Source organism: Sorex araneus, chromosome 1 (genome assembly GCF_027595985.1).
Source record: "Sorex araneus isolate mSorAra2 chromosome 1, mSorAra2.pri, whole genome shotgun sequence".
In the NCBI taxonomy this organism is placed as follows: domain Eukaryota; kingdom Metazoa; phylum Chordata; class Mammalia; order Eulipotyphla; family Soricidae; genus Sorex; species Sorex araneus.
The window spans coordinates 398,131,214-398,148,726 of record NC_073302.1 but is presented as its reverse complement, the minus strand read 5'-3'; the positions used below and the strand labels follow the sequence as shown (position 1 = coordinate 398,148,726).

Sequence of the window (17,513 nt, the reverse complement as noted above, 5' to 3'; positions counted from 1 at the left end):
CCCAGGACCATATATGGTTCCATGAGCACCACCAGGGGTCACTCCTAAACACAAGCCAGGGAAAAAACCTGAGTACCAGAGGCTGTGGTCCAAGCCCACCCAGTTCCTAAACAATAAATGTGAAGTTATGTTCATAGATAATAAAAATAAAGTGATAAGACTTCAGGTACATTTGGGTGAGAAGGAAATTCAAATTTAGTTTTGGAAGGTTGAAAGGATTTGCTTACTTTTTTTTCTTTTTGGGTCACACTCATCAATACTCAGGGGTCACTCCTGGCTCTGCATTCAGGAATTACTCCTGGAGGTGTTCAGGGGACCATATGGGATGCCGGGTATCGAACCCGGATCAGCCGCATACAAGGCAGATGCCCAACCAGCTGTACTATCGCTCTGACCCTTGTTGTTTACTTTGTAAAGCAGAAATATACACAAATATTTATATAGACTAAATACATAAATATATAATATGTATTATTTTGGGTATTTTCTATTCTTCTTCGTGTACTTTAGGGAATATTATATTTCTGTGGACTTTTTTGAAGGGGGTCATACACAGTGGTGCTCAGGGGTTACTCCTGGCTCTGTGTTCAGGAGTGAAACTGGGCAGTGCTCAGGAGAACGTTTATGGTGCAGGCAATATCGGTTGGTCTTATGCATGGCATATGCCTTAATTCCTCTATTTCTCTTGCTGTAGGCAATAGAATATCCTTTATTAAAACACACACACATACACACACACAACTTTTTGTTGAGGACTATGCCTCAGCTGATCATGTAGTGTTGGGATCAAACCTGGGGCTCCCATGTGCAAACTATATAGTCTAACTCTTTGAGCAATTTCCACAGCTTCTCCACATTTTTACAATTAAAATTATAGTAATATTTCATCTTTCCTACATGTGGAAATAAAATTTTTGATAGAACAAAGATATATGATCTCTACAATAAGACTTTTATTAAGGCATTACATTATAGTGCTATAATTTGGGGAAAAGGTTAGAGAAAGCATCTGTGCCATTGTTTAGATTAAGTTCGTGGTTGGTTTTCAACCATCTTAGAATTGAAAACAGGTAGCTGTCTGTGCAGAAATCCTGAGAATCAGCACGCCTGTGGGCCAAAGGTTGAAAACAACTAGAATATGGAATGTGCTTGAGTAGCAGAAAAATGAATTCAACTGGTTATAAAACTGTCCAAAGCGTAGAGGAAACAAATACCAAAGTGATTTGAAATAATGATGTTACTGAGCTCTTGTTAGATCAATCCAGACTGCTTAACTGAGTCATTGCTTAACTTATGATAATGATATGGATATGATAAAGTGATTTAGCTTATTGTTAATGACACATATATATAATGGCATGATATAATGATGGAAGTAGATAATGATGCATTATATATTTGTATATGTGTATAATAGAAAATTACATCATTGCCATTCTAGCCAATAGGAAGGATGACTAAATAGTTAAATACTGCAGTGGGATAAATGAAGATCAGTGGCTTACTTAGAGTTACTGTCATTGCTGTGAATAGAAGCTGGATATTTTTTATCTTACTTCTATTAACTTAGTGTATAGTGCAATAACATTAATTGCAACAAAGTGTAAGTGATTTTTGGTGGTGAGATAGTGTTCTTTTCTACTTTAAATCACAGAGGTGACTCAAATATGTCCATAGAGAATTATAATGAGAAAGGGACCATTTTGATAAAATATTTTATTATTATTCATAATAATAATATAATCATGGCTATAAAAATAACAACTTTATTAACTACAGAAACTTTATATACAAGTCAAAACCACAGTGTCACCTTCATGGGTAAGCATCCAGCTACATCACACAATAGGCAGCTTATCAATTTTCTATTTACACATAAGACAGTCAGAATATCCACAGTATTCCATTTCAGTTTTCTAAAGACAGAAACTCTCCGTGCAAATGGAAATGATCTACTTAAAATTATGCTGTCAAGATATCTTGGGGAGAGAATTAATATTTTTTAATTAGTTAATTCTTGATTGAAACTTAGTTGAAGATAAAAGATAACTAAGTTCTTTTGAACTTTATTGAGGAAAGTAATTTGGAAGTACACTGTTTTTATTAATTTTCTTTCATAAATATGCTTACAAATGAGATACACTGATTGAAAATCATTACTTTTGAACCTCAGTAAATTAAAAGTTTTTAGTACAAGTTTATTAAAATTGAGATATTGTCTCTTGTTTTCTCCATATTGCAAACTAATATTTTTAAAACATTTAGAAATAACAAGAAAATATCTGACAGCAATTTGCATTTCTTGACAGTGTATTTTTTTTCCAAGAGAATGTCGTGGCTATTCACTTTGTACAGTACCACTGGTACCAACAAGAAATATTCACAGGAATAAGCGAAGTACAATTTCGCTATCACATGCCATTATTGTTATTTTTCTTGCCTTCCAGTGTCTCACATTGCCCATAATTTGAAACACTTAGATAGCAAGCAAGAGCCTGTTAACACTAGAGATTGACTCAATATAAACCATTTTACTGAGGACCTGCCCACAGCAAACCGGTAAAAGTCATTACATATTTTACAATAAAATTAAAGAAGTATAAAAAGGATTATCATCCCTTCTGCACAGCAGAGGCATTATGACAAATATTTTAATTTTACATTTCTGTTTGTAGACATAGAAAATATCCACAATTATAAAATTGACTATTATTCAAATAGCCACAACAAAAATAGCTTTGGAAACTTCTAATTTAAATGATTACTTTGTCCAAGATGCAAATAAAACAGTTTTTTTAATAAATTGAATATTTCATTTTTTGTACATTAATAAGAAAAGAATGCCCAGAAAATAGTTAATTTTACCAAATAAAAATGTTTATACCCTGTCCTACCAGCTAAAATACCATGAGTTGTTCACCTCACTTTCATTGCCGGTTCTACTGACCTCATAAAACACAAGAAATCTCCCAGTGAGAAAGCTGTTTTCTTCACTAAGTTTAATGGTTTTATTAATTTCATTTTTGCAATCCTTTTAATAAAATGGAAAACACTGAGTTTAAATGACAAGAGTTTAGCTGCATCTTGTATATAGATAATATCTATCTCTCCATTGAAATTTCAAAGAAAAGACAAAGACAAAATAATATTTTAAATGTGAGTATTTAAAACTATTACCTTTCTATGTTTTATAAATGTCATTAATATGATGATTAAGCAACACAATGATGGAAGTTTGCCAAGGAGAAACTGAAAAATATTGTTAGTGCAATATGCCCTTGAATTATTTTTATTTTAATGCTGCATTATGAGAAACAGAAATACAAGCTAATAAGATGGTGTGGAGTGACAGCTTGTCGGGTATTTTTGCAATCATGCTTCTTAATACCACCACATACCTTCTTATTTTAAAAATATATGGTGCAATTTGAATGACATTTCTGGAGTTATATTCTGAGTACTGAGTTCTTGAGTAGATTTTAAAATCATTTTACTTAAGATACAAGTGTTCTACTGTGTTTTTAATGCATCATTGAGTTCTGTTTTTAATATGAGTCATTTATTTAAAGGGTAGAGCAACTGCAAATGTGGAATTCAAATTTTTCAAATACTTATTTTTAAGAGTATTAGTCCAGGAAGATTTTATAAAACTTCAGATCCTGTTCTATTAACTCTTTGGCTTTTAAAATCCATTTTTGGTTTTGGTGTTCAGAGATCACTCCTGACAGTGCTCATATGAGATGCTAGGGATTGAATTGGGATTGGCCATATGCAAAGCAAGTACCTTAACTGTGCTAACTCTCTGGCCACCCTGTAATCCAACTTACTGCAAACACATGATCTTTAGCTAAACACAACAAACCCAATAATAAAAATGATGGTATGACTATGACCATACAGAATACAACGTATGAATGAATATATCATGTGATAAAAGGATGTCCATAAAATGAAGTAAATAAGAATGTTTGGAAAGGTTTTCTCTTTCATCAGGTTCCAATTTTTTTTTTCAAGAAAATGAGTACAGAGTTTAGATAAAGTAGTTTCTTTTCCATTCCTTTTGTATTGTTCCATTTATTTCAGTAATTTTTTAGGCTTAAAAAACATTCAAATTGAGAAATTAATTTTGATTTACTTTCTTTAATATATAATGCATAATCTAATGAAGGTTTATTTGCAAGTTATTGGGGCCATAGAAGAATTTCCCTTAAGTTTAGAAAAGTTAAAGATCTCGAGCAAGAAAATCAACACAATGCTGTCTTAAAATAGTCTACCTAAACACATTTTAAACTTCTTCAATTAAACAGTTATCTGGGAATTTAAACAACATTTAGTTATCTGGGAATTTAAACAACATGAAATATTTTGCATAAATATTTTCACTAAGTTTGTAGAAAAGTAATAATACCGACATTATCCTCCTTTATTTAATAATTAGAAATTACACAAAATACTAGGATGAAAAATCTATTTACACACCTAAATTAGGTGTTATCTAATTTTTGAGTCATAACTGAACAAATCTTTAATGCCAGCCTAAAAAGATCATCTAACAATTATGTATAAAGAATTAAATGTCTTTTTTATTTCACTTGATATGGCACTTTGCTTAAATAATTCTACTGGTCTTTTCTAAAAAGAATTATAGTAAGAAAATCTTTTTACTAGAATTTTTCTTTTTTTCCCTCATTAACAAAGACTATAGGTACACATGTTCAGAATACTCAGTGGTTACATTAGATATTCACAATTTTTATTCTAGTCCATGCACATGTGTAACCAGGCAAGTGTATTTGGGTAAGTTGCCTTTGCAAAAAGTGTGTACCATCATTACAGGATACACACTGAGGAGGAATGAATGAAGTATAATGTATGGAATATATGAAAGGTAATATAATTCAATATAAGTAACAATTTAAGGACACGGATTAAATTTTTGTGAGCTTAAAATACTGTTTAACTTATGGTTTATTAATTATTAAGAAACTAACCTTGGAAAGCAGCATAGATATTAATCGATCTTTTCCATTAAATCTTTTATCATCCAGCAAATTACACCTTTGCATTTTTTATTCCATTCAAGTATCTTCAGGAGATTTGTTACTACACTTGCATGTACCTTAAATCACTTCAATATTTACAAAATAACACTGACAAACAGAACAACAGAAAAAAACTCATAAATATCAATGAGTATCTTAACAAACTTAACACTCAAGTAGTTTTCTTAGGATGGTTTTAAGTGACTTTTTAATTCCATATTCTTTGAAATCTTCATGTAAAGGATGTCTTATCTTCATGTATTGATGGAACTTCAGACATCAGCTATGACTGTGCTACCTTATATGTTAATATAATTTTGTGTATCCATTTTGCATAATATGCTACTCTGACAAAAATACCAGGACGATTTGGAATGGCACATCCACGACCAGGAACAATGACACCAAGAACCATTCTCATTTTATGTTGTTCACAAACAAGTGGGCCACCATAATCACCCTAGAAAGAAGGGAGGCAACAGAAGAGTATTATTTTAGAAACAAATAATCATTAACATTTCCTATTTTAAAGAAACACACACATATATATTTATCTAAAAAATAAAATTTTAAAATATATTTTTAAAAATATACTTTTAAATAAATAAAATTATTTATTTTAAAAATATATATATATATTTTTTAAAGGGCATTGAATACAACTGAGCTATGAGAGTCTATGAAATTGATGCACAGGACCATTTGTTTTCTCTTACAGACAATTCAAGTAAGACTGGTATATGTACCAAAGTTCAAAGTGTGTTATTATGTATAATATTTATTTTTAAATATCCTTTCAAAAATAAATTACTTTCCTTTTTCAAGAGACTTATTCAAACTATTCATGCACACTTATCAAATGTGTTTTTGTTGAACGCAGACAATCACTAAATCATTTACAACTACTTGATATATTGGATTTAATATTTATTTTTGTTTTCTTTGATGTTGAATACTTGATCAGTTCAGTGAATTTGGAAAATATAGAATATACAAGTGTAAAAGAAACTCATCTGTAATTATACATATTTAATTGCTGCAGTAAAATACCCCTTCTAGTTATAGTAGAAATGACATCTGCATTTCTATGTTCATTGCAGCACTGTTTACAATAGCCACAATCTGTAAAAAACCAGAGTGCCCAAAAACAGATGACTGGTTATAGAAACTTTGGTACATCTACACAATGGAATGCTATGCAGCTGTCAGAAAAGATGAAGTCATGAAATTTGCATATAAGTGGATCAACATGGAAAGTATCATGTTGAGTGAAATGAGTCAGAAAGAAAGAGAAATAGGAAGATTGCACTCATATGTGGAATATAAAGTAGCAGAGAGGTACAAGCTTGCAATGATGCAATTTCTAACAGAAATTTTTCTGGACTTAGTTACTAAAATACTAAAATAAAGAAATACAAAACCGTGTGGCCGCTATTGCGGCCGCTCGACCTCATATCTCTTCATTCTCAGTAATGGAAAACAAATTATCAAATGCTTCCTTTTCAGCAGGTCTGACTTTTGGGGGGGGGGGGAACTCCAAACAAAAATAGTGAGTTTTTTGTTGAAATATTGAATGTAATCAAAGTAAAGTGAAAGTAAAGTGAAATTTATGTTACACAGGCGGGGTGGGGGGTTATGAAGGTGGGGGCTGGAGGGGTATACTGTGATTCCTGGTGGTGGAATATGTGCACTGGTGAAGGGATGGGTGTTCGAGCATTGTATAACTGAGACTTAAGCCTGGTAAGTTTCCACATGGTGATTCAAAAAACAAAATTTTTAAAAATAATAATAAAATATTCCTTTTATTTTCCTTCTCTTAATCTTATCCCAGTAAGATCTCATTAAGTTAAATACAAATTTGTGGCTGATAAAATACTCCTAGTTAAGCGGCTGAATTGATAGCACAGCAGGTAGGGCGTTTGCCTTGCATAAGGCTGACCGGGATTCGATTCCCAGCATCCCATATGGTCCCCTGAGCATCACCATGAGTAATTCCTGAGTGCAGAGCCAGGAGTAACCCCTGTGCATCACCAGGTGTGACCCAAAAAGCAAAACAAAAAACAAACAAAAAAATCCTACTTAATTATTTGGAAACTGCTTTCTAATTCATTTTTTCAGGTATACTGAAAAAATGTTCTTCTGTTTGCTCTTCGTATTAATAATGACTGTTACATTTGTATTTCACAATCTCCCCTTTGTCGAAGATACCTTACAATTTTGTGATATATCTTAAATTTTATTGCTATATCATAAAAGAAAGATGACAGACAAAAAATAGATAATTTTCTGTATGCTTTTTTTTGGCCTGTACTGTTATGTGATAATTACAAGTTTTTTAGAAACATGCATCCCCTTAATTATTGCAATAACTAATGCTTGGTATTCTTTTTTTTTAAATTAGTGAGTCACAGTGAGGCTATAGTTACAGATTCGCACATTTTTGTGCTTGTTTTTCCCTCATGCAATATTTAAGAGCCCATCCCTCCACCAGTGTCCATTTTCCACCACCCATGAACCGGATATCCCTCCCACACCCCCAGTCCCATCCCCCCACCCCACCCTGCCTCTGTAGCAGGACATTCCAATTTGATATCTATCTTTCCTTCTGGGTGTTGTGGTTCCAAATAAGGGTATTGAGTGGTCATCCTGTTCAGTCTCTAGTCTACTTTCAGCATGCATCTCCCTTCCCTTGCAGGATCTCCACTCACATATTACTTGGTGTTCCCCTCTCTATCTGGGATGACTTTCCCCCAGCGTGTGAGGCCAGCTTCCAAGCTATGGAGCCAACCTCCTGGTATTATATACTACTATTCTTGGGTATTAGTCTCCTACTCTGTTGTTCTATATTCCACAGATGAGTGCAATCTTTCTATGTCTATACCTCTCTTTCTGGCTCATTTCACTTAGCATGATACTTTCCATGTTGATCCACTTATATGCAAAGTTCATGACTTCATCCTTTCTAACTGCTGCATAGTATTCCATTGTATAGATGGACCAAAGTTTCTTTAACCAGTCATCTGTTCTCGGGCACTCGGGTTTTTTACAGATTCTGGCTATTGTAAACAGTGCTGCGATGAAGATATAAGTGCAGATATCATTTCGACTATACTTTTTTGTTTCTCAAGGATATATTCCCAGAAGTGGTATTGCTGGATCAAATGGAAGCTCAATTTCTAATTTTTTGAGAATCGTCCATATTGTTTTCCAAAGGGGCTGGACCAGTCGAATTCTTGATATTCTTATATGAAGATAAATATTTTGAACTATCCTCAGTGTGACTAGATGAGATAAAAATAAACTATGCAAGATTTTACTCTGTGATGTCCATGGAAAGAAAAGTACTAACAACATTCTTGATGAGGGAAACCAAGATGGGAGTGAAGCAGAAGGTTAAATAAGAAGGAAACGTAGTTTATTCTAACAGACTTCATACTAACTCTGACTTCTGAGTTAATTAAGTTAACTGGGGTGAGGATAAAGAAAAGGGGTCAGTGGAGCCACACTCAGTAGTGATCAGAGGCAACTTCCAGGTCTGTCTGGTGGTCACTCCAGTCATGCTCAGGGACTATGTGGTGTTGGGGACTCCCCATGTCAGCCACATGCAAGTCCAGTGCCTTAATTCCCCTATCCTAAATATGATTTAACCAGTAATTACTGACATAAACTATTTTAATTGAGATGTCATTTTTATTAAACAAAAATTTGAGAGTTTTTTAAAAAAATGATTAAATATAATGGTTTCAGAGGTTAAAGCGCCCTGTTTTAAATATCAGTGGTGTTAAAAAGACATTCTGGAGGGGCTGGAGTGATAGCACAGCGGGTAGGGCGTTTGCCTTGCACGCGGCTGACCCGGGTTCAAATCCCAGCATCCCATATGGTCCCCTGAGCGCCGCCAGGGGTGATTCCTGAGTACATGAGCCAGGAGTGACCCCTGTGCATTGCTGGGTGTGACCCAAAAAGCAAAAAAAAAAGACATTCTGGAGGAGGATTGCATTTTTGAGAAATGGCAGAATCGAGTTGCAGTCTTGTCAAGAAATATAAAGATAACAAGCATGTGACAATGTAATGAAGACAACATTAACATCAAGCTAAATTGTCTGTACAATAAACTAGATTATAGGCTACTCTTAAAGAGCAGTTGTAAAAGAATTTTTAGTAATGGTAGTAAAGCAAGGATAAGTGCACTGCTTCTTAAATGACCTTTAAGATTAGATTTTGCTCAAAATATTGTGTTTAAAGAAAACTCTTGAGACATAAACAAAATGAATGAAAGAATAAACAAAAATAAGCAATCAAAACTTTCTTCTTTATATGATAATACATAATATTATATAATAATAATAAACATAGTAATGTTGATTTACTGGAAACACCAATTTTGTAAGTAGTCATAAACATACAACCTATTTCTGATTATAACATTTTAAAGCAGTTCTAAATATTTTTCACTTGGTATTACTTTTCTTTTTCAGAATAAAGATTTCAGGACAATATCTGCTATTTATGTACAAAACATGTATTTCTATAAACATTTATGTTCTATACTTAGGATCTTTCCTAGCATGATAAAAGACATTTCACTGTAATTGTACTCACTCTATGTTTGCTAAACATATGATCTACCAAACCACAGTTCCCAGTCTTAGAGAGACCATGTCTCTTTTATTCAAAATACCTCTAAAATAACTTTAACAGCTTGTCTGTGTAAAATAGAAATAGGAATGTTGCCAAGTTGAAACTATAGTTGTCTAACAAATGAAAACATGCAAGCTTTTAATGTCACAAACTTTGACCTTTTAAATTTTGCAGATCGAATTTGTTTACACATATATACATACACACATATACACACACATACAACACATGCATGCATGGCATGTTCTGGCTTAACCACTAGCACATTATTTGAAAATAATATTATTAATAAAGTATTCATTTAGAGAGAATTTGGGAAGATAAGATACATTTAGAAAAATGCAAGTTATTATATCAAACATCATTTTAGATACTTCTATTTGAATAGCTTTCCATTACATTTCTGGTTGTATATATTCAGTAGTTTTTCTATTTTGTTTTTAGAGAGAGAGAGGATTGTCATAGTTTGCTGCTAATGAAACAGGCGGTGTCACTTCTTATTAAAAGAAATGTACAATAAATATAGGATTATTCTCTAATTCATCTCTGTAAGAACAAAATGGTATATATGAGAATCTGTGTTATCTATCACATACTCCTTATTTTAAAAGATTTGTTTTTTACCTCACATGGTCCTGATACAATATTTTCAGCTCCAGCACATATTTCAGATTCATTCAGAGTCACCTTCCCTTGATGATACTGGCTACATTTCTCATTGCCCATAATAGAGAGATGTGCTACTCGTAACAGGCCATCACTGTTGATCACTAGAATGGTGAAAAATGTAGGGTAAGTTAATGCCACATTGCACGGGAAGAAAAACAATAAGCAAAGAATTATTTTTATAAAATAAACATAATGCGAATATGGCTTTGTAAAAATTGCTTACATCCAGTGTAGCCCCATCCATAAACACTGCAAGTAGTTTTTTCAGGAATTGTGCATCCATAATTAGGTAAATCGATGGTACTAACAAAATCATCCAGGATTGCAGGCCTGCAAAGAGAAACCATAATGATAAGCACCCTTTATTGCAGAGGTTTTCAAACTGATTTGGCCTATCATTCTCATTTCAAAAACAAAATTGCTAAGGACGCCCTAGAACTCTACCTTCTTTAAGAAATAGACAGAAAATGCCCTCTCCACCCACCCCTCCTCATATGAGGCTAGAATAAACCTTCTGAATCCTTCTAGTGTCATACACCCTGCCACCATTATTCAGCATCTTACCCACCCATCCTCCTGCCCCAGGGAAGTATTACATACTTTGAAGACACTGTGTACAATAAAATTTTATTGTAATCAAATAAACATACTGTGAGATAGTGTTAATATTTAATATCATACACACAGAAAATAAACAATCATTTTTCTTTTTCAGAATTAAGGTTTTACTGGAAACACTGGTGGAAGGAGATTGACACTGGTGGAGGGATTGGTGTTGAACTGGTATGCCTGAAACAGTTATCAGTAACTTTGTAAATCATGGCTCTTTAATAAAAATTTAAAAATAAAAAAATTCTATTAATGTGACACTGCAATGTTTCAATAGCACATAAAAAATCAGCATACACATATACTACATTGCTTGACTATATCAAATATGATTCTTCACCATAAATTTGACTACTCTAGATAAACCCTACAATGTCCAATAATATAGTCAATAATGCAAACATCTGAAATAAGTAATGGAGAAATGGGTAACTTATTTGTTAATATATAGGAACAAGTAGTTAAGTTGTTTTTAAATGTTTTTTACCTATTAAATACAACAAAAATTTTCTCATTAAGCTTTTATTTTGAATCGGGCTACTCAGACTGCTAGTCCAACTTTATTTATTTTTGAATATTTGAAAACACCTCAGTGTGTGAGCAAATATGTGTGTAAGAAATGCATACATACATATATACGACATGTGACCTATTTTTTTAAAGTTTTTTAAAAATTTTTTATTGGTGACTCACCGTGACGTACAGTTACAGACTTACAAACTTTCATGCTTGCATTTCAGTCATTTGGCCTAGTTTTTGCAGTACAGTGACATGAGGAAGAATAGCCACCTGGCTGAAGGTAACGCTTCAACTATGTAGTTTAAATTAAAATCTTGTAAAGGAACTAACCTAGCAAGCTTCAGTAAAACCAGATCTGATCCTTCAGGTCCATATACCATCTGGGAAACATTTAGAACCTGTTTTCTTTTCTCATCTCCTCTTCCATGGACATCATGGATTCCAAGCCACGCTTCGTAATCTTTCAAGTCTTTATTTCTAAGTAAAGAACGAACGCAGAATGTGATTTGTAATTGTGTAAATGTGGTTCACAGATACAGACTTAGTTGAGCTTATAAAGGCAGATAAATAACTAAATATAAAATGTAATAAAGAGCAACAGTATGGGAAACCCTGAATACTAATCACATAGGTAGCTGGAAGTACTCTCACATGGCTAGAATGGGCTTGGAAGTGAGTCAGAGGGCTAAGACACGTGCTGCAGATACTAGAGACCTGTCTGGAGACCTACTCCGCATGGTTCCCACCCAGTCACTGCATAGAACAATCCTTCCCTACTCCTGCCTCCAGCAGTGTGCTGGGAATAGACCTGAGCAGCATCACGTGTGGCCTGAAAATAAAAAAATTTACAAAACTTTTTTAATTGTAAAACTCTAAATGTTTTTTTTTTTTTAAATCTGCTCATTGTGCTTGTTAGACAGTAAGTATTTTCTGAAAAAAAAAATCACAGGTCAAACATACAAATAGAATTTTGCTACAGATTCCCATTATTTTTTTCTTTTTGGGTCACACCCAGCGATGCACAGGGGTTAACTCCTGGCTCTGCACTCAGGAATAACTCCTGGTGGTGCTCGGGGGACCATGTGGGTTGCTGGGAATTGAACCCGGGTCGGCCGCATGCAAGGCAAACGCCCTACCCGCTGTGCTATCGCTCCAGCCTCCAGATTTCCATTTTATCTCAGCTATGTGTTTGGTTTGTTAAGTGAGAGTATGAAGATTTATACTTAAAAATCATAGAAAATCAGAAAGATTACAAATACTTTCTACTTATTTTTCCATTGATTGATTGTCATTGAAAATTATTTTCAGGGTAATTTTGAGGTTGGTTCTGCATAAGAAGAGAAAATTAAGTTTGCTGACAATACAAAAAGAATTTTTTTTCTAGAAATTGAGTGCAAATGGGAGGTGGAGGTAAATAATACTTGAATAATATTTTCAACTCTTTCCTCTAAGTGAAAAAATTCATCCCACTTAATAAATATGAATGGAGTCAAAATAATTTTTGGAAGTTAAATCTAAAACTACTTTTTTTTACCCAAGACTAGTAAATCACTGTTAAATCAAGACATATTCAAAGCCTGAAAGCTAAGTGAAACCCATACATATTTTTTAAGGCTAAAAATAATGATTTCAAAAACACTTTACCGAGAAGGGAAACATTGTCGTGCAGTAAGAATCCAACTTTCCTTTATCAATGATCCTCCACAGATATGTTTATTTCTGTGAGAAAGAGGAAAGAGAAACAAGTACCATCTGTGCAGAAAGGGAGCTTGCCAATTAACGCAAAGCCTATGCCTCTATTTATTAGACATCCAAGTATCTGAGAAGAAACTGTAGCAATAAACCCAAATGAATAAAATGGAAAGTCCTTTTAGAAAAATGGCATTTCATGATTATAGCCTTAATTTTTAAATAATATGATTACAATTTTATGAAATCAATTTTAGGGTTTTTTTTTTTTGCTTTTTGTGTCACACCCAGAGATGCACACCCAGCATGCGTTAAAAATGCAGGATAACAAGATAAATCAAGTGGGGGAAGGGGAGAAGATAACAAGAAGCAATGGGTTCACAGGCATTAATACTTAGTTATGCCAGTGATCTGAGTGAGGGGTAGAGCCATATACCCAAAACATAGATTCAACAGAACTGAAAACGTGAGCCCTGAGCTGCAGCCACTGAAACCCTGTAATGTGCAGAGTGGGGGTTGGGGGGGAGGGAACCTGGGAACATGGGTGGAGGTAAAGTGACACTGGTGGAGGGATTTATGTTGAATTATTTTATGTCTAAAATGCAACTATCAGTAACTTTGTAAATCATGGCTCTTTAGTAAATATAAATATAAATAAATATATATGCACATATACATATATATGCATATTTTTTAGGAATATCCTCCACCCCTCTCAGAAAGCCTGACAAGCTACTGAGAGTATCCTGCCCGCACCGCAGAGCCTGGCAAGCTACCCGTGGCATATTCCATATGCCAAAAACAGTAACAACAAGTCTCAGAATGGAGACGTTACTGATGCCCGATCAAGCAAATCGATGAGCAACGGGTTGACAGTGACAATGATATAGGATAATGAGAATGAACAAAACACACACCAAACAACATAAACAATTAGCCCTTATTTAAATTCAGTGTTTGACTATGAGAATATGAAAATGTGACATTTGATACTGTATATTTACATACTGTTCCTTTCATTGTCATTATTTTATTCTGAAAACTTAGAAGTGAAATTATTCTGATAACTTAGAAAACAACTGAGATTAAATAATCTTAATTGTTCAGCATATGACCAGCAATATATTTTATTTATAGAATCAAAACTTTACCAAACAATTAGGAAATTACAAAACATGTGTGTTGAAAATACACATTAGTATATTTATTTGATAATATCCAAATTCTGCAAATCCATTATTTTCGGCAGAGACATAAAAAAATACAGCTCTTTATAATTTACATTTCCAAAGATTGCAGATGTTCAGTGTTGCAGAAGGTAATAGAAGAAGATTCCCAGAATAAGACCACACATATTTATGGCCTGTACCACACAAGAGGATAAAAGTAAATATTAAGTTTTAATTCTTATTCTTCTCAGTATATGTTTTGGAAGAATAAACAACTGTTGTTGCTAAGAACTTAAAGAGAAAAGGTTGTTTTTTTTTTTTTTCTGAAAGTTTAGAGTACTCTGGTGAACAACTATTGCACCTGCTTCTTTAAGATGGAGACCTAGGAGAAATAGAAACTTTCTTTTTCTCCTCTTAAAGAGCTTAGAATTAAAGGAACAGAGAAAAATTCAAAACAGAAGACAATGTTTTGCTACCTGAAGAAGGGAAATGATTTTCTAGTCATAAAATATGGAGGAAGAAAGCCACAGAGTGCAGTGGGTATAGAGTATAAAAAATATAGATAGGGAGAAACAGTTTTTAGAAAACAAGAACAAATACACTAGATCTCAGGTACACTTAGGACAGTGTCTCTTGGTGAAGAAATTATTTCTAGTTCCAATGAAATAAAGATGGACAAACATATTTTTAATGTTATGTTAATTGTAAAAAAATCTAAAAGTTAGTCAAGAGCTAATTTGTAGAGCTGCTAAGCTTAATTTTTCAATAACATTATATTTTTCAAAATGCTTTTACACTGGTGCAACAGCACAGCAGGTGGGGTGTTTGCCTTGCATGCAGCCGACCTGGGTTCGATTCCTCCGTCGCTCTTGGAGAGCCCGGCAAGCTATCAAGAATATCCCTCCTGCAAGGCAGAGCCTGGCAAGCTAAACTTGGCATATACGATGTGCCAAAAACAGTAAAAAAAAGTCTCACAATGGAGACGTTACTGGTGCCTGCTTGAGCAAATCGATGAACAACGGGATGACAGTGCTGCACTGCCAGTGCAGTGCAGGGCTTTTACACAAAACATGTCATTTTTCTGAGATCATTAAGAATTACACGTGCTGAGGTCTACCCCTGGCTCTATGCTTTAAGGTTGCCTCCAGTTCTTCTCAGGAAGTGTAGGATAACACAGTCACAGGGAGCTTAGGTTTATCCAGGTCACACCTATCAAGGTGCTCCCAGGTCACTCCCATTCCTTTGTCTGTCTGTAACCACTTCTCTAAGCTCTCTTCCCCAAACAGTTAATCAGCTTTTTCCCCTATTCAGACTCCTTAATTTGTAAGGTCAGATCTTTCTAGGACACTGTACTTGCATTCTAAGTTAATATTGCCTTTCTCCTCTCCTTGTGTCTTTTGAATAGTTAACTTTAAAGCAATGTCCTTTTTGTATAGACACAAGAAGACAATATTATGCTTTTGTAACTGGGGATTTACTTGGCTTTGAATATTATTCATTCCCCGGGCATCTGCTTTCTCGACTTAAGCCTCGTTGCCCTTAGTTTCTAGCACCCGAAAAGCAGGGTCCCGACAAGGGACTGAAGGGACCCAGGGCAAGCTCTGAGCTACCCTGGCATCAAGATGGGCCAGGCCAAAGCGCCACAATTCTTAACTATAAGTTAAAAGCTTGATCATGGACAAATGCTATCATGAGCCAAAGTAATGACGAGACTAGGATCCTGCTAGGGATAGGAAAGACTAATCTGGCCTGAGCACTGCAGTCTGAGATCAAGATGACCCCAGGAGAGCAATTCTATAAGCTTAGTGTATCTCTTACCGTGTCCATGCAAAAATGATTAATATTATGGATGCTTATATGTTTGTTGAACAAGGAGAAGAGAAACACACCCATGGGATTCCGTTCTTGGGTGGGTCATCCTGCTGAAAGATAATCTGTCCCCTGAGGGAAAGAACTTTAACCCTATTGATTGTGACAACACCTATGTGTAAGCCCCAACCTCCTCCTGTTTGGGGGATTTAACTAGGCTGTAAAGTGGGCTAGGGGTCCAGGTCGAGAGCCGGGAGAGAAGCAGCGAGAGAGACAGGAGTGAATGAAATAAACGGCAACTGATCAAGCAACCCGCTTGGCCCTCATTTCCTCCTCTGTCTGCCCCAGGGACCGGGCCACTCCGGCTGACCCAGGGCGCGGCCAACTCAGAGAACCACCGGGGCTCTCCCCTGGTCGCCCCCTGGCAGATGTTTTTCACAAGGAAGTATGCAGTGCTGGGATTAATCATGGTTGACTGTACACAAAGCAAGTTGGTGTTAGGGCCGAGAGGACAACCTACTGTATCTCCAGCACTGGCAAGAATTATTTTACTCACAAGGAATAGCTAAGTGGAAAGTTGCAAGGCTATTAAACTGTTGTGTCCACTTGTTTACTTTTTCTTAATGAGAATGTATTCTAGAATATAAATTCTTATTTCTTTATTAAAATGGCAATGAAAGAGGTCAGAAATTAAGAGCAAGTATAAAAATGCTGATAGATTATATATAGCCAAGTTAGAAAATAAGTTCATAATATTTTAGTTTGGGAAATTAAAAACAAGTGTGTTTAAACGTCAACAGCAATGCTAAGGTATAAGAAGCTTTGCTGTACAGTTGTCTTTTTCTTAACCAAAACAGTGTCACATATAATTAGGAACAATCAACACTTAAGGGACCTATGTGAACATTAAAAAGACATTATCTCAAGGTACAAGTTGCAAAATGCAGGTTCACACTTTAGCAAGCAAAGTTGTGATTCCCTCAGAGATGTGTTTGGACCAAGATCAGAACCCACTGACCACACATGATCATAATTCTGGGAATATACTTTTGCTAATAACCCAAATGACTTTCATGAATTAATAATTACCTGTATTTCAAACTAACCATCCATCCTACATTTGTTCGTGTTGGAATTCCATTTACAACTCGCAACTGTTTTGTCTTGGCACAAGATATCACAGGATCTAAAAGAGAACCAGAAACAAAATTTTGACAAATAATTTTTAGATAATCAGTGACTCTCAGCTTACTTAAGAGCAATGACTATTACCCAAATGTAACTAATTTAATTGTACCAGAAGAACATTTTGGAGGCTGCGACTGGAGATAGTACAATGAATAAGATGCTTCCCTTGCATACAGCAGGC

The 17,513-nt window shown here is 34.7% G+C and overlaps 1 protein-coding gene across 1 annotated transcript in view; it reads right to left on the bottom strand.

Moving 5' to 3' along the window:
* Positions 1 to 4,864: 4,864 nt before the first annotated feature.
* The window catches only part of HGF (hepatocyte growth factor), a 74,646-nt gene continuing 61,997 nt past the window's right edge, over positions 4,865 to 17,513 (bottom strand). The window contains exons 13-18 of the mRNA XM_004602142.2: positions 17,234 to 17,330; positions 13,122 to 13,196; positions 11,808 to 11,954; positions 10,573 to 10,679; positions 10,305 to 10,450; positions 4,865 to 5,502 (exon numbers count right to left, since the gene is read on the bottom strand). Of these exons, the coding sequence (XP_004602199.2) occupies positions 5,326 to 5,502; positions 10,305 to 10,450; positions 10,573 to 10,679; positions 11,808 to 11,954; positions 13,122 to 13,196; positions 17,234 to 17,330 (749 nt within the window). The 3' untranslated portion in view covers positions 4,865 to 5,325. The remainder of the gene's footprint in view (positions 5,503 to 10,304; positions 10,451 to 10,572; positions 10,680 to 11,807; positions 11,955 to 13,121; positions 13,197 to 17,233; positions 17,331 to 17,513) is intronic.